General features: G+C 42.9%; 1 protein-coding gene across 1 annotated transcript in view; it reads right to left on the bottom strand.

Moving 5' to 3' along the window:
* Positions 1–24,106, bottom strand: part of LOC126263252 (uncharacterized protein C6orf132 homolog) — a 362,262-nt gene that overhangs the window by 239,598 nt on the left and 98,558 nt on the right. The window contains exon 2 of the mRNA XM_049960337.1: positions 12,148–12,581. Within this exon, the coding sequence (XP_049816294.1) occupies positions 12,148–12,581 (434 nt within the window). The remainder of the gene's footprint in view (positions 1–12,147; positions 12,582–24,106) is intronic.

Below are 24,106 nucleotides of genomic sequence, written 5' to 3'. Positions count from 1 at the left end.
AATCATTGCAAGCCAAGAAATTATTGTAATTAAAGTTAATTTTTTTTAGAGTTTAAACATCGCCACACTTCAGCAACGGTGCACGTAGAAAACTTGATAGGACTAGGCATAACGGCCAACCAGTTGCGGACTTACCAAAGGTTTATTAATCCTTTTCAATGGTTTCGACAAATATAAATTGTCTTCTTGAGAAGCGAAATGAACCTATTGAACAAATCGTTATAAAATAGTTACAAATGCCAATAAGAGAATGAACTAAATTTTATAAACAATAATTACTAAAATTGGTTAGAATACCAAACCCACACGTAAAATCCCATATTGACATAAAGGGATGGTGAAGCCATAACGCTCTTTCCTAGTACAATGTGCATGTCATCCACAAATATCAAATGTTAAAATGCATAATTGAAGATAGTAGCCCAACATGGAGGGTTTTGCCGTAAAACTTTAAAAGAATGACAGTTTGGCACATACAAGGCTAGTGACATGAGCCGACTGTCTAAGATATGATGGTACTGGCGGTAGGTAAACTATGGTAGGTAAACTATGACCCTCCCGCCGGAGGTTCGAGTCCCTCGGCATAAGTTAGTTTAAGTAGCGTGTAAGTCTAGGGCCGATGACCTCAGCAGTTTGGTACCTTAGGGATTCACACACATTTGAACATTTGTAAACTATGGTAAGTGGCGCTTACCGCGGGAACGAGTGTGCGAGTGGGCGCACTGAGCAGCCAACGCCTGATTCAGCAAGAAAAACAGTTAACAGTTAAAATTAAAACAGAATAACACTAATTAAAATAGGAACAGTGGGGAAACGGGCACGGAGGCGATACTCTCATATGGCATGTAAAGAGCAACCAGACTCAGGTAAACAGAGCTAATTATTTGCATATGCGTGCATAAAGCAGCGTGAGGAGAACTTGTTAATGAATTAGGGAATGTGCCAAGTATCAGCACAAGAAGCCAATACACCTCGTAAGACATGTTAACATAATGTAAAAAAGGAGTAATATGTATAGCCGCGTTAATCACCACTTAAATTGGAAATTGGTGGTAAGGTCTTATGGGACCACACTGCTGAAGTCATCGGTCTCTAGGCTTACAAACTACTACTTAATCTAACTTACGCTAAAGACGACACACACACCCATGTCCGAGAGAGGACTCGAACCTCCGACGGGGGGAGCCTCCCGGACCGTGACAAGACGCCCTGGACCTCGTGGCTACCCCGCGCTGCAAACCATTCCTATTTTGAATAGTTTTATTCTGTTTTAATTTCAGCTGTTAACCATTTTACTTATTTAATCAGGCATCGGCTACTCAGTGCGGCTAGGCGCAAACTCGTTCTCGTAGTAAACACCACCTACCATAATTTACCTGTCGCCAGTGCTTGGACTAATGACAGTCGGATCATGTCACTAGCCTTGCATGTGCCATACCAAATGCTTTTCCTTTTAAAGTTTTACGTCAAAGCCAAACTGTATTGGGCTACTACCTTCAGTTATGCATCTGATATATGTGTGTGACTCGCAGATTGTATTAGACGAGATCTTTACGGCGTCAACATCCTTTATGTCAATATGTGATTTTATGAATGAGTACACTCCTCTAAAAAAAGTTTGTTATTATTGTTTATCGAATATGATTCCATCTCTGGTTGACATTTCTAACAGTTTTGTAGCAATTTGTTCTCTAGGTCCACTTTCTTTCGGAAAAAGACGGATTTATATTTGTCGAACAATGGTAAAGGGTTAATAAACCTTTAAGCCTGCAACTGGTTGACTTATTTCCAATCCTAACAAGTTTTGTAGTTAAAATTATTAGTTTCACCAAAAAATAAGTTGAGTTAAGCAGTTAGTGCTGTTTGAGTATCTTTCAGGTCCATACATGGAATGTCAAAACTTTTAAGATAAGGAAATCTTCCATACTGCCTACATCACGGTGTATTATTACATTGTAACACGCCGGCCGCAGTGGCCATGCGGTACTAGGGACTTCAGTCCGGAACCGCGTGACTGCTACGGTCGCAGGTTCGAATCCTGCCTCGGGCATGGATGTGTGTGCTGTCCTTAGGTTAGTAAGGTTTAAGTAGTTCTAAGTTCTAGGGGACTGATGACCTTAGATGTTAAGTCCCATAGTGCTCAGAGCCATTTGAACCATTTTACATTGTAACACGGCGTGCACCCGCCAATTTCTCTCTTTTTTTATGGAAACCAAAGCAAAGAAATTCTCCCTAATCACACAACCCCTGGCCTCGCTTCCATCCTTTTCTGGACACAAAGCATCCGAACCATATGTTCCCCCAATTTTCCGCGTAATCTGTCCAGAGGTTCTCACTTAGAACCAGTAAGTATATCGTTTTCGCCCAGATGTTTGAATCCATTCGTGAAAGGCACTCGAGAGAAATATCTGTCGGTACGCCTTAATGTGATTTTCGAATTCGCCGCATTGGTCATTTCGTTGGTCTGGTGGTTGATTTGGGGGAGGGGACCAAACAGCAAGATCATCGGTCCCATCGGATTAGGGAAGGATGGGGAAGAAAGTCTGACGTGCCCTTTCAAAGGAACCATCCTGGCATTTGCCTGAAGCGATTTAGGGAAATCAGGGAAACCTAAATCAGGATGCCCGGACGTGGGTTTGAACAGCCGTCCTCCCGCATGAAAGTCCAATGCGAGTCCAGTGTGCTAACCGCTGCGCTGCCTCGCCCGGTGGTCATTTCGTGACATTGTGTTGTTGTTGCTGCTGTCGTCTTCAGTCCGAAGATTAATTTGACGCAGGTCTCCACGCTTTCCTACCTTGTGCACGCTTCTACACCTACGAATAACTACTGCAATCTACATCGATCTAAATCTTCTTACTGTATTCGTCTCTTAGTCTTCCCCTACGATTTTTACCTCCCCCACCCCCTACGCTTCCCTCCATTACCAAGTTTGTGATCGTTTGATATCCCAGAATATGTCCTATCAACCGACCTCTTCCTCTAGTCATGTTGTGCGACAAATTACTTTCCTCACTTTCCTCGTTAGGTACGTAACATACGTCCCAAATAATCAAGAGTTAAAATTACAGACCTTGAAGGATCCAAGGATAAGTGTTACCAAATGGTCGGAATTGTACGTTTCATGCTGTACGATGTCTCGAACGAGCAGTGTTTGTCAGTAAGGTGTCTGTAAATTGCGTTTCATAACAAACAAAGATTTTCCATATCAACGATGTCGGCGCTACCTTGAGTACCGACAGACTATCGAATATGGCGTGTCCACGGTAGAGTTTACGGCTATTTACAGTTCGTGACTGGTTTTTGAAGATGGTGCATTCCTCGTTGCAGAAATTCGAGGATATGCATTTGTAAGCGTGGTGAAAAATGGTTCAAATGGCTCTGAGCACTATGGGACTTAACTTCTGAGGACATCAGTCCCCTAGAACTTAGAACTACTTAAACCTAACTAACCTAAGGACATAACAAACATCCATGTCCGAGGCATGATTCGAACATAGCGCCTAGAACCGCTCGGCCACACCGGCTGGCATCTAATTACAACTTTTGACCATTAATTGATATTAGAAAGCACTCACTTTAGGTTGTTCTACTAACTACTAGGGGCGTTCAATAAGTAATGCAACGCTTTTTTTTCTCGGCCAATTTAGGTTGAAAAAATGCGGAATAAGTTTCAGAACATCGTGGAATACTCCCACTTCAGCCCATATAGTTACATGAAGTTCCGATAGTTGGCGGCACTATACGTAGCCTTCAAAATGGCGTCGGTAACGAAGGTGCGTTTCAAGCAGAGTGCTGCCATTGAGTTGCATTTGGCGGAAAGCTTGAGCGTCGCAGATATTCATAGGCGCTTACAGAAAGTCTACGGAGACCTGGCAGTGAACAAAAGCACGGTGAGTCGTTGGATGAGGCGTCTGTCATCTTCGCAACAAGGTCGCAGAAACTCATTCGAGGTGATCGATGCGATCACGATCAAAGACCTCGCTGCACAACTGGATGTCACTGTCGGTAGTGCTGACACACTCGTCCACCAGTTGGAGTACTCAAATGTGTGTAGACCGTAAGGAGCAACGAAGGGCCATTTGCGTGGTACTGCTTACGAGTTCCGAGGCTGATCGTGACAATTTTTTGTCAAACATCATCACAGGCTATGAAACATGGGTTCATCACTTCGAATCGGAAACAAAACCGCAATCCATGCAGTGGCGCCACACTACTTCTCCTCGCATAAAAAGTTGAATGTGCGCCCTCAGCTGGAGGGGTTATTCTGTCTGATGTCCTCCCTCGTGCTGCAACGATCAACTCTGAAATGTACTGTGCTACCCTCAGGAAATTGATGAAACGACTTCAGTGCGTTTGTCGACACAAAAATACAAGCGAACTTCTCTTCTCCATGGCAACAAAAGATCTCACATACGTCTGCGCACCTGAGAGCAGCTCACGAAACATTGGACTGTTCTTCCTCTCCTACACTACAGCCCGGATCTCGCACCTTCCGATTTCCACCTGTATGTCTCCACGAAGGACGCACTCGGCAGGAAGCAGTACTTGGATGATGGGGAGGTTACCGATGCAGCAAGACGTTGACTCCGATATCGACCAGTAAAGTGCTCCCATGCTGACGTAGAGACCCTCCCAAGTAGGGTGGCGTAAGGCCGACGCCTTGAACGTAGATTTTGTTGAAAAATAGGGTTTTGAGCCGTGCGTGGCATATCTCATTTTTACTGTACTACCACCTAGTTGTGTTAATTTCAATTACTGGTGTCACTGAGTTGCCGCCTTGCCTGCCCGTGAGCGGCAGCAGTGGCGCTTATCGATATAAGCCCCGGCGTATTATGTGTGCTGACTGCTATTACTTCCAGGTTGTGGTGTGTTCGGAGTTAGTTCGGATCTGCCAGTGAGTTGGGAGGCGCTAGCGGTGCAGTTCGGACCTGCCAGTGTTTGGCTTAGGACACGGTAGAACTTCAGTCGGGGCGCGGCTGCAGGTTCGGACAGCCATGACTCGACCGACGGTTGCCGATACATATCACTTGAGTGCGGACCACCTTGATTGGTCGTCGGTCGTTCGTCTTGTCGGATGATGTTTATTTGGCCGGAGATCGCTTATAGGTTGTCTGCATGTCCCGACTCGTGATTCGTCCTTGTTATTGCACAGCCGCTGCTGTTAGTATTGTCTAGTCATTCGTGCGAGTGTTCGTGAAACTGTGTGTAGCTTGTGATGTCGACTGCTCTGTTATTTTAGTGCTGTCTCCGTGCTGGTGTGTGGCAGTCGGTCGGTTGGCGTGGAGCAGCGAGGAAATCTCTGCGGGGCGTTGTTTGGCCGGCCCCGCTGGCGGTCTCTACGTATGGGGCTGATCGCATTGCTAAGAGGTCTGTGGCTCACCGACCCTGGACACGAAAGTTGAGCTTGGATTTAATTTACCAGAAGTCACGACTGTTCACATTGTGCCGTTTGCTTCTCGTTGTTGGCTGTTGGGACATTGCCGTGAGCAACAACGTGTGTGTTCGAGTTAGCGAAGGTTTAGGTACCGTCCGGTGGAGTGTAACTGTATTTGGTTATTTCCAATTGACGTGCACCACCGGAATTTTCTGCCTTGTGGCCGTTAACGATCCGGTTACCTGCCCTGGCCATTGACGTAAGTTTAGGCAGTGTCCTTTCCTCATCGTGTTATCGCTGTCCAGAACGGTGTGTAGTTTGACAGCTTAATGTATGCTTGGTTGTGCTCGTCCATGCTTTTTACGATTGCGCTGAACTCCCGGTTGTGTGCTGGTCGAGTGGAGCGCAAGTTACCTTGTCAGTGGGTCTGTTGGCTGTCTGTTGGTTGGGTTGTCGTCAGATCGAGAGTGGTTGGGCCGACTGCCTGTCTCACCTACGTGATCGTTAGTATTTCAAGTGGTGGCCGACCCCCAAAACTTCTGAGCGCCGTTAGCTATCCTGCCTTTTCTTATTTTCTGTTGTATGTACTTGTATGGCTCATAGCCGATGGTTTTGAATTAAAGTTGTATTGTTTTTAGTGGTGTTTTAAGTGATGGGCCCTCAGCCACTTTAAATTAAAATTCCCTCCTTGTCAAGTGTTAGATTGTTTGGGGCTTCAGCCTGATTAATATATTGCGATGCTGCGAGGCCGGCCGTTGTGGTCGAGCGGTTCTAGGCGCTTCAGTTCGAAACCGCGCTGCTGCTACGGTCGCAGGTTCGAATCCTGCCTCGGGCATGGATGTGTGTGATGTCCTTAGGTTAGTTAGGTTTACGTAGTTCTAATTCTAGGGGACTGACGACCTTAGAAGTTAAGTCCCATAGTGCTCAGAGCTATTTTTTGATGCTGCGAGGTCAGATGCTAGTTGCGGTACAATAGTAAGGCAGTAAAGCCGTGTCCTTACAGCCAAATAACAGTCCACTCTTTCATATTTCCCACGTGGTCGGCTCTATCCTGGTCTCTGGGATACAGTTTCGGTCTCTATAAACTGTCGTCTCATCCGAGAAACAACAGAACGATTCACATTAAGCCATCGACTCACACCAGTTTGCAACTCTCCTGCTTCCACTCTTCCTGTGGCGCTCGAGGGCAGAGAGTTTGTGCGGCTCTTCTCTGTGCCATCTGGACCGTCTGTGACTATGTACACAGTGATTGTGGATGTAGGACTACCCTGCGAACACTACCCGGTTTGACAGATGCCCTGACATCATTGCTGAGGTGTTTGTCCTTTGATCGAAATGCCATCTTCTGTGCAGAACACGAACGTAACGACATCTGTTGACACTTTATATGATTATATCGTGAATTAAACACAGGATGGGGAATTATCAGTTTGTTGCTTTAATTTTGGACACTTTGAGACAGATATTTCTCACAGATGCCGACAGCGGTCGCACAGGGACCTGGTGGACCCAATGACGCGCACCCTCTGAGCCACGCCTTCAGCGGATCTGACTACGAGCGCCCTCTGCCGCCGTGATATAGGGTGGCCGATGGCGGCTACACGACCCAGTCTGTCACAGTCTACAGTCTTAGCCTTTGACAGTTCGCTCCAGCATCAGTAGCGGGATCCTCACACTGCACTACGCTCTTTAGTTTGCTTCTTGTAATAGCCGAACTTTATTGCTGTCTGTAAAGTTTCTTCTCAATGCTTGGAGAAAGCTACAAGCTAAGTAAAACTTCTGTTTTCTGTGTTCATCATTTCTGCTCCTGCCCAGCTTTCCTACGACGACAGCTGCCGCACCACCTCACTTACCGTTGTGTACGATGTAATACTCAACAACCTGTATAACCCCTTCTGTTATTGTGAATAATGACTTCAGTGTTACTGAGTGTAATGTCTCAAATGGAAAAGTGAGATATGGTATCTCCTGTTATAAATAAAGTAGGCTATGCGGTCCTGATTGTACAGACAATACCAAATCACGGAAGTCCTGCGGTCTTCGACACAGCGCGTGGTGTCAAAATGACGTCATGTTTGCCTCGTTTGTTGTGAACTGAGTGTTACCCGTCTACGACACCAGCGAGAATGCGCCGTGTAGGTTATTTGCCCCCCCCCCCCCCCCCACACACACACACACCTAGTCTCCTTTCATTTCGTCCCTGCAGTCGGATCTGCGATTGTAAAACGAGACAGGTGTGAGCGGCTAATCATTGAGCGGTTAGTCTCGTCAGTTAGCGAAATTAGAGCGCAGGAATGCCATTTCATAAATTTAATTGAATCAGAAATCTCGCTAAACTCGATAGTTTGACGTCTCTAACGACCTCGATGTCGACTTTAAATCGCAATCTTCCTTTTCCTTCGATAATTTGCGCAACTTTGTGATTTCAAATGAGGAATACTGTATGAACCGTGCGATGCTATATACATTGTCAATGAATCAGTTCAATCGGAATTTTCGCGACCCAAAGCATGGACACCTGATTCTAATCCCAGCTCGACCGTTACAAATCCGCATGCTGACTCAGCTGAACTGTGCACGGGCACGTTTCAGCAAGGCAAGATAGCTCCATGTATATGTTCAGTAATCTTTGGTGGATTCCGGATTACAATGCTGAAGCCAACTGTTAAGATATATTTACAGTTTATCGAAATACTTTATCGTAATACGCTTCAATTATGCCCTAAAATTCATACATTCTTCAGTTATGCGTTAGTAATTTATATACTCTTCATTTATGCGCTATTAATCGTCCTTGCCTATCACCCGCATGTCTTAACTGAGAAATCTCTCTCCCAATGGGACTGGCCGTTGTAACAAAACAGGCTGTATTGGGTCATGTGGAGTACCCGATACAGCACGTTTCGTAGTATGCGATACGCGCTAAAACAGATTAGTAGTGTACAAGGACACTTAGTGAATAAGTCACTTAGTGCAACAGTGTGAAATACTTGTAACGAAAATGTTAAACTGTGTGACAGGCCAATTAATGTATGTTCTTTATCAGGTACAGTAACATACAGTTACATTATCACTTTGATATGAATTTCGGGATGTTTTGAAGAGAAAGAACAAGTTCTGGAATCAGTGTTAACAGTGTATAAATGTTAGTAAACTTTTTCATTCAGTTTTGTAATTATAATTCAATTAGTAAAATTCATTGTTTACCATAACGCAAATTCACTGTGTAAACCATTAATTTTGGAAAAGCGTAACATTTATGTATCTTTGCAAGTTAGAACAACATATTCTTACGGAAATCACCAACTAAAAACCTGTAATTAAACTCGTAATTAATGTTTCTGGAACATTCTATAGAGAAATTAAGTGCAATGGCCACATATTACGAATACTAGAGAAGATTCGTTTAAACCGGAGACTTAACCTGATTGAGAAAGACAATTTGTATCATAAATAATGTTAGAAGAACGATTCATTAATTTTTTGTAACACGATTTAAAGATTTTGTGATGTGCGTAATTATTCCGCATTTTAGCCTTCAAATGTTGTAAGAAGTCATTTTGAACGTTCGAATTGTAATTTTGATGTTGTAGAAATATTACCAGCTCAAAATTGTTTAATAAAATGGCATAATTAATTAAATTACGTAAGATATTCAGGAATGTTCTGGACTGAATAATAAGAACTTAATTGAAATTTCCTGGCAGATTAAAACTGTGTGCCCGACCGAGACTCGAACTCGGGACCTTTGCCTTTCGCGGGCAAGCGCTCTACCATCTGAGCTACCGAAGCACGACTCACGCCCGGTACTCACAGCTTTACTTCTGCCAGTATCTCGTCTCCTACCTTCCAAACTTTACAGAAGCTCTGTAAACTTCTGTAAAGTTTGGAAGGTAGGAGACGAGATACTGGCAGAAGTAAAGCTGTGAGTACCGGGCGTGAGTCGTGCTTCGGTAGCTCAGTTGGTAGAGCACTTGCCCGCGAAAGGCAAAGGTCCCGAGTTCGAGTCTCGGTCGGGCACACAGTTTTAATCTGCCAGGAAGTTTCATATCAGCGCACACTCCGCTGCAGAGTGAAAATCTCTTTCTGGAAGAACTTAATTGTTAACATAATGTATGTTTCAAAATTGCACTTGTAAAAGATAGTTAATTTCGGGAATATGAATTATCGTTGTACTCGTTTTAATTTCTGCTAAAACTCTGTAATGTCCGTTTTTGCTAGATTAACTTACTGCAACTGTAACATCAAACATGAAATAACATAATAATGTCAAGGAACGTAATTGTTAAAAGATGTATAAATACACCTTGTTCAAAGCCTTGGGGGCGTGACGAGGGCGGTTGGAGTACTATCTGGTGTGTCCTGATTCCTGTAAAAGTTGTGACAAATAAACAAGTGTTGTCAACAGATTAATTGGTTTACTTTCTGCAGCGAAATTATCGTCTCTAAATATGTAAAAGATGGTACGATCAGCTGTACCATGTTAAACCTGAATTGACAGGATTACCACGTTAGATTTGGTGAATGGAGCTGGTATGAGAAGCTGCGTTGGATTTGACGTTGGAACTGGGCTTCTGGACCTGGTTACGTTTTACAGTCTGTGTTAAGGCAATGCTACCTCCTATCCTGCAAATAATCCTTTACCCGGCTCAATTTCTCCCTCGTCTAAATGAACGAAACGCTAGCAGTATGGCTCGACGAGTCGCAACGGAAAACTTGGTTACTGAGTTGTTCAAGAGGATCTACGATAAAGGACTGTCCGTACAATACTTGGACATAAGGCTGAAGCCATTCAGGTTAAGTTGGAGGTGGAAGCAAGTAATACATTTTCTCTCTTGCTTTACAGTTAGCAGTTTATCGCACGTGCGTCCAAAAGATTAGTTTATTTTAATCGCAACGTTCATGCAACTTTGTTACCAACGTACGCGAAAAAATTTCTGGATGTGTAACCAGCGTCATGTTTTAGTAAAATCACGAGTTTTCCAAGATATTCATTAACTTTATCGTCCGGTGCTGTCTGACTGAGCAATTTATGTCTTTTGTATACTGCAGTGGTCTGTCATTACAGTTGGTGGATTCATGTTATTTGGGGTGGGATTTGCATGCACAAATGGGAGAAACGGACAGCGCGGAGAGTACGGGCCCTGTTTTGGTTTGGGGATTGTAAGGAATACTGATGGAATACCTTTTCCGTTGACAGAACAGGTTCGCACCATTATCTAACAGTGAACGCATTTCTTACTTGGTGCAGTTTATAATTTCTTTTTGTTTGGACACGTGCTTCAAGTCTTTTAATTCAGACTGCAGACTGACATTGTCTTAGTTCTGTATATTAAAAATTTTCAAGCCAAAATATTTCTGAGTAGGTAGTGGAAACTCCGTTCGTTATAGTCTGTTTCCTACACATCGAATGGCTCAGTCGCCTATCTTACGTTCCACCGAATCAAAAATTACCTTGTTTTCTTTTCTTGCTTATAAATTTGATACTCATTGTACAGAATTGATATGGTCCAAGAACTGGTTTACATCGTCCGTTCTTTGAGGACAGATTAAGATAAGCTATCATCTACATACCGATAAAAACAGGTAAAAGAGAAGGTAACTGTGTGTGTCAGGCCTTCATAATCTTCCATAACGAAGTTGCCAGTGGTCTGACATTTTGAGGGAACCTCCTGTTGTACCGCCTCCGGTCGCTGTCCATTTCCCGCACTTGCACAAGCGAATCTCACCCCAGGTGACGTCGCCCCAGCAACAATAGACCACTAGTGTGGACTACGAGCTTAGCGCCCGCTGCTTCGCTTGCGTGGACTGTATAGTTTTTTTGTTTTTTTTTGTTTTTCTCTAATCTAATTTCATGTTGTTCACAAATTGCAACGTCTTCTAAGCTTTTCACGCTATTTAATGCCATAAACGCATTGTCTTTTGCGAATATACTTTTGACCAAAAAGCGATTTTGGTAGCTAAGGGGCCAAGATTTTTCTTAATCAAGATTTTTGCGATCTTGTGATAATATTTCCATAGAAACTTTCATTCCCCAACTTCTGTATATCTAACGGAGAAGTGAAATAGCAACTTCATAGATTTAGCTTTCGATTTTTTAACATAACGAAATATTTTATTAACAATTTTCTTCTATTTCGTCCCCTTAGGAGGTGAGTTTTCACAAACAGTAAAAAACGTATTTTTTTTAAATTTCTGACAGAAAAACCTATTTCAAATTTTCATACATTTACCTTTCGAAGTTCCAAAAACACTGAAACATGAATTTTTTTATTTGCAATCGAGAATTCTTTTTTATTTTAGTAAAAACATTCACCCAAAATTTCACGTGCATATGGGTTAAATTTCCAAAAATGCTGAAACACGTATTTCTTTATTGCTGACCAAGAAACCCAACGCCAATTTATCCTGTATTTTACCCCCTTATGGGTGGAATTTCGAAAAATACCTTGTTAAACGAGGCTTACAGTATAATATCACTACCCTCTCCAAATTTCACGCTTCAGTCAGGGCACTTATTGCGGTTTATATCTGTACATATAAAAGGCAGTCAGTTAATGACGATGACGGTCTTGAATATCTTGGATAGCTCGACTTTTAACTCACACAAGGCGCGGTTTCACGACGAGGTAATTTTATACACGAATGTCAGTTTATTACCGAGCGCATGCAAAAAGTAATACCATATCCGCTGCGGGTTAAGTCTTAAGTAAACGTCCCGTTGTTAAAGTCCTCGGTTCATGCACCGTCGACACGGGGTCCGCGGTACTCACCCCTAGAGTTGAGGCCGGAGGCGTCGCCGATTGGGGGTGGCGTCGTGGGGATGGCCTGCGACTGGCTGCGGCGGATGCTGCCGCGCAGGTCGGGGGCGGCGGGGGGCTGCGCGTCCCTGGGCGGCGGCTTGGAGGAGGCGGGGGCGGCGCCGGGCCGGAAGCGGCGCAGCAGCGCGGGGGACAGCAGCAGGCGGCTGCCCGCGTCCAGGGTGCGACTGAACGAGAAGCGGCGCCGCGCGGGCTTACCGGGGGCGGCGTCGGGGGCCGGCGGCGGCGGCTGCGTCAGCGGCCGCGGCGGCGGGGGCGGCTGCCGCTGCACCTCCGACGGCGGCGGCGGGGGCGGCGACAGGCTGAGGCGCGGGGGCGGCGGCCGCGCGGGGGTGGGCCCGCGCACCGTCACCGCCACGTCCAGCGCGGGGCTCGGGTTCGACTCCCTGCGAACAGAACGGGGCCAGCTCACCGCCTGTGTCTGCAGTCCGCACCGCCGCCAGAGCGCTACTGCTTTAGTAGCAGCGAAACGCTCGGTAGCTGTCACCGAGACAGAGGCACCTACATTAAATTACGTTTCCCATTGTACGACCCCGCTTACGGCAGCGACGGAGCTCCCCGATGCAGTTCCTGTCATAGCACTGCATCAGTATGTAGCGCTGACACGGTGTTCTGACAAGAGCAGGGTCTGGCATGTGGGTCAGCGATTTTGATCAAGTTTTGCACGACGTTCTATACTGATAATAGTGAGATACGTTTTTCGTGTTTTCGCTAGACACTCCGCAGTTTTTGAAAAAATCGAGGTCAAAGTTGATGAATGGAGGTCAAAGTTGATAATGGAAAATCGTATTTTAAATGCTGTACATCGAAAGATTCTCTAAAAACGAGTAAATTTTATTAATACAATATAGAGTGAAAAGTTAATAATCTCGTTATTATGTTTTTGGGTTTTCATGCTTTGGGTATTCGTTATTCAGTGTATCTAAGAGAACGGGGTCGGCGGTCGGGTGGTCCAGGCAATAGACTACCAAATCTCTGGTCCGTATTAGAAACGTGGTCATGGCATTTTTTCATTTGAAATTTTTTCGGTGTATCTTACAATATTCTGATAGTCGGAATACTTTTCTTTGCCTTTTTTTTTGAGTAAAACATCGAGAGGTGTAATAAATAATCAAATAAGTATACATTATAATGTAATCACAGTAGTTTCATCGTGACAGACTTTACAAAAATGTGTCTGAAGTATATTCTTGCGTAATGCTAAAAGAACGTGTATTCGAGATCGTCTCTAATTTACATTCTAAAGAAAGCATGTGCTGACAGGTGTGAATATTACCGAACTATCAGATTAATAAATTATGGTTGCAAAATACTAACACTTCTGTACAGAAGAATGGAAAAACTGGTAGAAACCACCCTCGCGGAAGATCAGTTTGGATTCCGGTGGAAATCCGTGGAAGATAGGTGAACGAAAGGCCAACCTACATTTATAGCATTTGTTGACTTAGAGAAAGCTTTCGACGATGTTGACTGGAATACTCTCACTGAAATTTTGAAGGAAGCAGGGGTACAACACAGCGAGGGAAGGGTATTTACGACTTGCACAGAAACCAGACGGCTTACTGTACAAGAGTGGAGGGCCATGAAAGGGAAGCAGTGGTTGAGAAGGGAGTGAGACAGGGATATAGCATACCCCCAAGTCATTCAATCTGTACATTGAGCAAGCATTAAAGGAAACCCAAAAAAACTTTGGACTATGAATGGAAGTCCGGGAAGATGAAATAAAATCTTTGAGATTTTCTGACGATACAGTATTTCTGTCAGTGTCAGCAAAGGACTTGGAACAGCAATTGAACGGATTGCACAGTGTCTTAAAAGGAGGATATACTACGAACACCAGCAAAAGCAAAACAAGGATAATGGAATGTAGTAAAATTAAATCAGATGATGCCGAGGGAATTAGATTAGTAAACGAGACACCTAAAGTAAAAGGCCATTGCCATTTGGGCAACACAATAATGATGATGGTCGAAGTAGGGAGAATATACAATGTGGACTGGCAATGGCAAAAAAAGCGTTTCTGAAGAAGAGAAATCTCTTAACATAAAATACAGATTGAAGTGTTAGGAGTCTTTCTGAATGTATTTGTATGGAGTGAGCCAAGTATGTAAGTGAAACATGGACGATAAACATTTCTGGCAATAAGAGGATAGAAGCTTTTGAAATGTGGTGCTACAGGAGAATGCTGATGATTAGATGAGGACATCATGTAACTAACGAATAGGTTGTGAACAGATCTGGGGAGACAAGAGCTTTGTGGCACAACCTGACTACCGGAAGGAATCGGTTGATAGGACACATTCTGGGGCATCAAGATATCAAGAACTTAGTGTTAGAGGTAAGTGTGGGCGTTAAAACCGTAGAGGGAGACTAACGGATGATCCAGAAGGATGTACCGGTATATTGCAGCAGTTATTCGCAAATGAAGGGGCTTGTACAGGAAAGAGTAGCATGGAGAGCAGCTTCAAATCAGTTTTGACTGAAACCACAACAACGACGACAGCAGTTTACATGAATCCATATGAAACAGTTTTTAGGGACGTCTCTCTTCTCCAAACGTTCCATTGAAGTTGATTATAAGTTCTCGATACGTCAATCACGAGCTTGTTATACCATGACCTAATGCTCTTTAATTCGAGGCGTAAGTGTCGTTTCCGACTCTGTAGGGATACATTTTCTCAGCAGTAATCTACTGAATTCGGTTTTTGTTTTAGACAATACTATACTCACATTAAATACGGCGCGTAGGAAGTGATTTTTCCCGTCAAGGGAACCAGTGGTAGATGTTTCAGAGGATTTTCCGCCATACGTGCAGCCCTGTTCGAGCCGATAGAGGTGTTCTCCTTTATAACAACCTTAGCGAAAGGTTCATCTCTCCAAAATCCAAGAAGAGTCTGTTCGGGACGTTTCCAGTGCTCACAGGTATAAATCTTCGAAGGTCTTCCTGGGCTGCCTTAAGTGGGCCGTCCAGTTATGGAATAAACTGCAGTAAAAGAAGCCTTTTTTTTAAAAAAAGAAGAAAAAAAAGAGTAGGGGAAAGCAGGGCAATGCTGTTCAGCGGGTTAACACCGTAACACCGTGCACCGCTTTTTCCAGTTTCCTAGAGGGAGTAAAGAGGGCTGCAAAGTGCTGCTGCAAAACGGAAGGAACTGCAATCAGATCCAAAGAGCTCGTGAGATTTTAACGCCCCAGTCGTTTTCGACAACTGGTTTCATTTGATTTCGACTGTTTTGTTATAAAATCAGCACATCACGTGTGTTGAAGTAAGGAAAGAATGTTAATAGTAACAATATTTAAAAAACTTGCATCTTCTAACGAACAGGGAGATGACACAGCTAATAGTGTGCTATTGTTAGCGAAGACATTTCTAGAATATCTTCAGTAGAGCTGATATCAGTGTATAAATATGTCGAGGCAAATAATATTCAGCATATTTTTAATAAGTCATCCAAAATTGCTGGAAAGGATTGGTTCGCAGGGTTTCTTACAAGAAATCCGCCAGTCAGCATTCGGGAACCTCATGCTACCAGTGTTAATCGGATCTCAGCTTTTAACGCAAGTGGAGTTAAACTTTTTTTCTCGAACCTCACAGCTTTAATGCGCGTCCACATGTTCGATGCCGCTAGAATTTACAATTTTGATGAAACGTAAAACGGAGATATCAACAGATCAAGAGCCAGGAAAAATTTTAGCACTCAAAGGAGCTAAACAAGTTTGCTCAGCAAGAAGCTGGGAGCGTGGGAAGAATATCACAGGTGTCGTGTAGTGAGTGCCAGTGGGGCGTATGTGCCTCCCATGTTTATTTTTCTCTGCTTCGGATGAGCACTGCCCTACATGGAGGGGCGCCACGAAATTCAATGTATCAATGTAGCAAGAATGGTTGGATGACTGAGGATCTGTTTCCAAAGTGGCTGACGCATTTTGCTAACTCACCAAGGCATCTCAGAACCACACAATTCTTTTGATTTTAGGCAATCACACTACACAGGTGTCCCTAGAAGGCTACAACTTTTGCAAAGACAATGGAATAGTGGTGGTAACACTACCACCTCACTGCTCCTACATTCTACAATCTTTAGTTGTGGCCTTTCTCAGCATCTTGAAGGCTTCATTTTATCATGAATGTGACAATTTTACGAAGTCTAACCTCCACCAGGAAATAACACAATGACTTTTGTCCTATATTTAGCAAACTCTTCGAGGATTGCAGATATTGAAAAAGGTGTATGTTTGGCTTCAGTAAAACAGGAATTTTCCCTTTAGATCCTACCAATTTTAGTGACGACGACTTCATGCTATTGCACCCAGGAGAAGAGACAGCTTTACGACCACCAGTTGTTGCGAATGGCAGCGCTAAAAATGATGAAAGTAATGAGACAGTGGCACTTTGTTCTTCAAAGGCAGCGACTGGTGTCCTCGATCATGTAGACAAAGACTTACACATTCAGCTTGCAGTTGAGCTACAGTTCAAAGATATTTCTCCATTACCAAGCTCTCTGAAACTAATGAAAAGAGCCCTAACAAAGGTAGTTTAGGAAAAGCTGCAGAGAGTAAGTTCAGAAAGTTTGCATCAAAGATAAGATCTCAGGAATCTGGCATAATGAAACGTCGACAGAATATTTGAGTCTTCATCAGATGATGATTTAGACCCACTATTGAACAAACTCAGTACTGACGATGAGATGGATGACACTGACCCTTTCGGAGAAACCCCTGTTACAAGAAACATTGGCACATTTACTGATAACGGTCCCGTCTGCCTACTAAGTGGAGAGTTTAGGAAAAACAGGGAGCTGTCGTTTCGATGGGTTCATTCAGAGTGTAGTGGATGTGACACTGCTGAAAAGTATGTTTGTGACAAACCGTTGAAAAAGGCGCTACATGTGAACAGAGACAAGTTGAGTCCTTTATGTTACAATGTTACTTTACCAGTAAAAGGATTTTTGATTTTTTGCTCTCTGTCTGAACTTTAATAAGTTGTGAAATTTAAATTTTTTAATTGTTAATAAATTCTAAAGTTCCAATTTTTTCAATTGTCTTATTTTTACAGACTTTTTGCCATTTTATGCACTATAATGTGTTCTGCCTTACACTCTACAGTATTATCCCACCCCTTGGGGTAACACCGTGCAGCTAACATTTTTTAAACTACCTGTAGGAATGTAAAGAGATTTAATATACCAAATATGGAACCATAAACGTGTAGGAAATAGATTGCTTGACAAAACAGGTTATTCAGCAGTTCAGTTGAGTTCGAAAAATAAGAAATATTTAAAAAATGGTTAAGTGCAATCTATTTCCCTTCTCTCCCCTACCCAACAGAGCGTTGTAGTAAGTGGCAGAGACTGAAGTAAAAGGCAACCAATCTGCAGTTACAACGGTGTTTGTCTCAAGAGAGTTAAACGTTAAACATTTTGCGTGAAATACGGTAATCTGAGAATCAACTGCAAACCATCGCCAAGTACAGCTGTCAGGGTCCGGTAGCCTGCCGGGTGCAGAACAGAGAATCATTTTTGGGATGTCTTCATTTTCTTAAGACAAGGTAGTCATTCACTTTAACCGGTAAATTCATTTTAAAATTTGATCATTTAGCTAACGTGCAATCGCAATGTTCTCGACGCAGGCGAGGAGTTTTGTCGCTAGTTCCGAGTTTCCGGCTAGTGTTCTGATATAGCGCAACCGCGTGCAGCTGACAGACTGTAAGAAAGCAATATATACAAAATTCAAGAATGTTTAGAGGAGATAAACAGAAACAATTTTTTACATGACGAAACTATCACAGGTGCACCGTTTCCTTGCTAGGGGTCCTTCAAGTTTTGACGCTACTGATTTTCAGAGACTGTGTCAATCTACCGAGTGATGAATATTGTTTTAGAAATGTTGCCAGAAATGTCGTCGTCCGGTTGGATCAATGTACACCAGGAATCTGGCAGATGCTGGTAGTTCATTAACGTAAACGGACAACATTTGCAGTAATACCTTTAAAACAATAATCTCATCACTGTAGTGTGTAAAGTGTCTCTTGACATCACTCCCTTCAATACCTGCATTGGCTCCTAGCAGGGAAATGGTGGACCTATGGCGTGTCGCCAAAACACTCAACTTCTGTTTAATTTAATTATTACACCCTGTATATCTGTTTCAGCCCAGGTCTCACTCGGGCAGCTGGTGAACTGCTTACCTTTTCGTTAACGCTCATAGACATTATGATATTTCGAAACTGAACAATTCACAGCAAGAAATTAGAATAGTCTGCAGTGAAAGAATTATCGCCGGCCGGGGTTGGTCGAGCGGTTCTAGGCGCTACAGTCTGGAACCGCGCGACCGCTACGGTCGCAGGTTCGAATCCTGCCTCGGGCATGGATGTGTGTGATGTCCTTAGGATAAGTAGTTCTAACAAGGGAACCTCCCCATCGCAACCCCCTCAGATTTAGTTATAAATTGACTCAATGGATAGGCCTTGAAAAACTGAACACAGATCAATCGAGAAAACAGGAAGAAGTTGTGTGGAACTATGAAAAAATAAGCAAAATATACAATCTGAGTAGTCCATGTGCAACATAGGCAACATAAAGGACGATGATAGCTGATGAGCGCCGTGGTCTCGTGGTTAGAGTGAGCAACTGCGGAACGAAAGGTCCTTGGTTCGAGTCCTCCCTCGAGTGAAAATTTTACTTTCTTTATTTTCGCAAAGTTACGATCTGTCCGTTAGTTCATTGACGTCTCTGTTCACTGTAGTAAGTTTAGTGTGTGTGTTTTGCGACCGCACCGCAAAACCGTGCGATTAGTAGACGAAAGGACGTGCCTCTCCAACAGGAACCGAAAACATTTGACTCAAGGTCATAGGTCAACCGATTCCTCCACAGGAAAACACGTCTGATATATTCTTTACGACACTGGTGACGGCATGTGCGTCACATGACAGGAATATGTTGTCGACCAACCTAACTTGCACACTTGGCGAATGGGTAAAAAGATTCTTCTATCTTGCCCGATTTAGGTTTTCTTGTGGATGTGATAATCACTCCAAAAAAAGTGATGAAAACATAAGAGTTTGTCACATAAACTGCATCAAATGAATGCAACAGTTTCAGAGTCGCACAGTTTTCACTGTGCTCTGTCAAAACATATGTTTTTTACGTTTTCAAATGTTTCCGTGCGTAGACCGTCAAATTCTGTATATATCCAAGCAAATCTGAACATGTCCTGGAATTTTGGAGAGCGAAGTTGATTATGTGTGAGTGCCTGAACTTTGATAATTATCTGAAAATAAAAAATTAAAATTTTCACCCGAGAGAAGATTTGAACCAAGGACCTGTCGTTTCACAGCTGCTCACGCTAACCACAGGACCACGGCGCTCGTAAGTCAACACTCTCCTTGATGTTGCCTACCTTGCGCATGGGCTACTCAGTTTGTATATTTTGCTAATTTTTTTCATAGTTCCACACAACTTCTTCCTGTTTTCTCGATTGATCTGTGTTCAGTTTTTCAAGGCCTATCCCTGTGCCAACTTATAACTAAATCTGAGGGGGGTGCGATGGGGAGGTTCCCTTGTAAGTTCTAGGGGGCTGATGACCTCGGAAGTTAAGTGCCATAGTGCTCAGAGCCATCTGAACCATTTTTTTGAAAGAATTATCAGTTTACTTTTGGTGCACGTTAAGTAATACATTGCTGTGTACGGAATGTAGTTAATATGCAGACAATTTGTTTAATTTTATAGTAGAGCTGTAACTCTAATGTCGAGAAAATGGAGTGTATCTTGCTCACTCACTTCTATCTTTGATGTAATTTTTAATGATAATCGATAGCGCGTGAAAAGAGAATTTTTGTACGTTTGTAACAACACAAGTGAAAACATCATATTTATTTTTACACGACAACGAGCTTTCTCATAAGTAAATGATCTGTCTTGTCCTCACCTGCTTGTTTAATGATTAACTCTGTAATTGCAACTGGATTCATTTGTCAGTGAGGTGAAGTTGGGTAAACTTTGCTGTTTTAAAAAAATAAGCAAAAAATAATGTCAACATGAGAAACGTAGACGTTAACCCAAAAAAATGGTTCAAATGGCTCTGAGCACTATGGGACTTAATTTCGGTAGTCGTCAGTCCCCTAGAACTTAGAACTACTTAAACCTAACTAACCTAAGGATATCACACACATCCATGCCCGAGGCAGGATTTGAACCTGCGACCGTAGCAGTCGCGCGGTTCCGGACTGAAGCGCCTAGAACCTCTCGGCCACCGTGGCCGGCCGTTAACCCAAACTCGCCACTTTATTTTATTTTTTTAATCGTATTGCTAGGACCCCCCGGTGGGCAGACCATTCGCCGGGTGCCGGTCTTTCAATTTGACGCCACTTCCGCGACCTGCGTGTCGATGAGGATGATAGGATGATGATGATGAAGACAACACAATACCCAGTCCCTGGGCGGAGAAAATTCCCCGACTCAGCCGGTAATAGAACACGGGCCCAGAGGATTGACAATCCGTTACGCTGACCATTCAGCTATCGGGGGAGGACAACTCGCCACTCATGACGCTTCTGTGAAGGGAATAATCGGTAACACGTCTGGAGAAAATAAATCGCCACTTCTGTTGAGTTTTCGGCAGTATCCTGTAAACCAATGTGTTTTCAATAATGAACAGCTGTGGCTGACACGCAAGACAGGGTTTTCTTTCTATCCTGCAATGATCTGTGAAACATGAAAAAAAAAAAAAATTCACAACACATAGCGCACCACCGTTTTGTTCCTATCACTGTACATAACGAAGGACTGAAATTTTTCAACTCTTTTACTTCGCTAGGGGTACTGATCAGCTATTTTCATCTAGATGAGTAGTAGACAGGATTCCGCCAATCAGAGTGCTCACAAATTCAGAGCAGCGCAATAGCTAATGAAGTTGCAACTCTGACAGTTTTGTACAGAGTGTATTATTTAACAAGTATCGGAGGACAAGACAGGCCATTAGCTTATGAGAAAGCTTGTTATTGGTATAAAAGTTGTTGCGAACCCATAGAAATTCTATCTTCATCAGATTTCGGTTCTCATTAAAAAAAATTGTTATTCCATAGGGAAAAAAACAATAACGCCACAGTCGGGGTGGATAAGAAAGCTTAACATGTTTACCATTTGGCAAAATACTCCCCTCCTTGCTCGCTATCTTTTGCCAAAACCTCGTTTCGATATCCTGAACCGGCTAAATTTCAAATATTCTGTGACCACCAACGAAAAGATAGCCAGTTCACAATGAAGCTGACAAATAGGAGCTATAATTCGTGAAAGGATGATGTTTTGTATTATGTGAAAACGGCAGCAGCTACCCCCGGTGGACCCCCCAGGGAACGTCTCACACCAGACCAGTGTAACCCCTATGTTTGCGTGGTTGAGTAATGGTGGTGTACGCGTACGTGGAGAACTTGTTTGCGCAGTAATCGCCGATATAGTGTAACTGAGGCGGAATAAGGGGAATCAGTCCGCATTCGCCGAGGCAGACGGAAAACCGCCTAAAAACCATCCACAGACTGGCCGGCTCACCGGACCTCGACACAGGGCCGCCGGACGAATTCGTGAGGGGACCAGGCGCTCCTTCCCGCCAGGAAAGCCGTGCGTTAGGCCGCACGGCCAACAGGGCGGGCTATGCATCTGATTAAACTTCGTGTTGCTTCAAGCCGACACACGCCCACATCCAGTAAGCGGGTAACCTGCCCCTTCTCTGAGCGGACCCTATTCGACTGTCGAGAGCTGTGAAGTCGAGGGTATTGTGATTTAGCCCAACACTGGTTTTCCTATAGGGCAACAGGCTTGTGCTACGTTATTAAGTTAAGGGTCAAAACGTAAATGGGGGTAATAAAAGTTAAATAACAAGAAAAGCAGGGTCGCAACCAGTGGCTAAACTAATGGATTAATTGTGGGTAAGCTTATCTTATATCTTTTTATTCAGGAGGTCCATGCGTTGATTCTTTTTAGTAGCAAAGTTATCAATCACGTTATCTTTAAATTTCTTATCACTTGTTAGATGTTTAACTAGCTTTTTTTTTCCAAGGCAACTGCGGAGAAAGACCTTAACCTATCATTTGTCATTGAATTGCGAAGGCTGTTTTTAATTCTTTTATGGGTGCTCAAACTTCTTTCAGAAGAAGCAGCAGTAACAGGGAGTGTGTGAATCAATTTGTTAAGCTTTGTTACTTCGTTATAAATATTTTGAAGATCCATGTTCAGTATAAATTTCAGAAGATCTGCAATGATAAATATTTATGCTTATCAATATAAATGTTTTCCTAACTGATTTTCCTTTTGTTCTTCGTTGAAGAATGCGAAAGTTGTGAGGAAGCCTTTCAATTTCATTGTTGGGAAATTTCATATATAATTTCCAAACGGTTTCTTATCAACCAACTCCATAAACTGAATAATCTGATGACCTTCAAAATGCATTTCCATTTGCAGTATCATATTATCTAAGATAAGGTACGATAAATCTTAAGGGACTGGAAGTCTCGTCACCAACGTTCATTTCACTGTGAAATTTCTTGTTACAGCTTTCAGTGCATGAGATCACTGTTTCTTCTGATCTCATATCCTTCAACAAACTGACAGTTTCTTAATTCCACTATTAAACATACTAATATCACAGGCAATTTTGCGTTGAAGAAGTGCATGGAAATGGTCAACAAATACAAATATTTCTTCATAAAGACAAAGCAGGAAAAGGAATTGGGTTTTATTAAGAACGCTAAGCAAGCCAGAAGCACTATTAAACGACTCTGCAACCCGATCTTCATCATCTGTGTGATATTTTGGAAAAGTCTTTCAATTCATAGTATTTAATATATATTGCCTGAACTGTTCGCAAATTGCAATTCCAGCATGTAGTACATGTTTTGAGCTAATCTGGATCCTTAATTTTCTATGAGCTGTGTTCCCTTTGAGAACTTGCTAAAATGTTTGGGTAGGTTAAGCCTCAAAAGCCTCTGTAGAGCTTCGCCACTGGTTGCAACTAATCGTCACTGTTGTTCAACTTGATCGTCGAAAACGAACTGAAGAAAAAAGCATTGAAGACAATCTCAGAAAAGCAATAAAAACGCAAGAGGAAGAAATAAGAAGGCTAAGCTTCGCAGAAGACGCAGTTGTTTTGGGAAGATGTCAGAAGCTGATGAAAGGATTGAACAGCTTACTTCACGAGAATATGGCTTTAGGTTAAACGAAACAAAGGCGACGGTGATGAAGGTAATAGAAAGGAGAACAGAAAAAAACATTTCCCCGTTAGATAACGTGGGATGTTCGAAGCAAGAAAGGCATATTATAAGTGAATGGTATCAGGTATTGATATAGAAATGAAGGAGTTCCTTAAAGTGTTTCAGGAGCACAGCACTGTCTGGAAATCAAATATGGACCATCGCAAACGCCGAAAAACAATAAATGGAAACATCTGAAATGTAGTTCTATCGAATCATGCTAAAAATTTACTGAGTAGATAAAGTGCAAAAGGAATAAGTACTGAAATGAATATATCAGGAAATAACTCTATGGAAGAAGATCTTTATGGGTAGAAGTAATAGGTCAGTGGAACATCTACTAGGCATCCACGAATAGCTAATGTGGCACTATAAGGAGCAGTAGAGGAAGAAATTTGCAGGGCTGACAGATACTAGAATATAGGCTTCATATTACGGAGGACGATGTAGCTGCGTAGAGAAAAGCTCGTCGAAGGACTGGTCGAAGTAATGCGTTCAACAAAGTGGGAATACAAGGATCCGTTCCGGATCTGTCACAAAAGAAATGAATCTGTTAATGCAAATTTCTACAATTACCTAATGCGTTCAATTCGTGGTCATCGCCTTCAAAACGGGCCCAACACGACTTTATACACATCTTCACCCGCTGTTCTTTCTGCTGAAAATACTTCTGCA

This window comes from Schistocerca nitens, chromosome 6 (assembly GCF_023898315.1).
Source record: "Schistocerca nitens isolate TAMUIC-IGC-003100 chromosome 6, iqSchNite1.1, whole genome shotgun sequence".
Classification (NCBI taxonomy): Eukaryota; Metazoa; Arthropoda; class Insecta; order Orthoptera; family Acrididae; genus Schistocerca; species Schistocerca nitens.
Note: the sequence above shows the minus strand (reverse complement) of the source record. Positions and strands in the feature narration are given on the sequence as shown.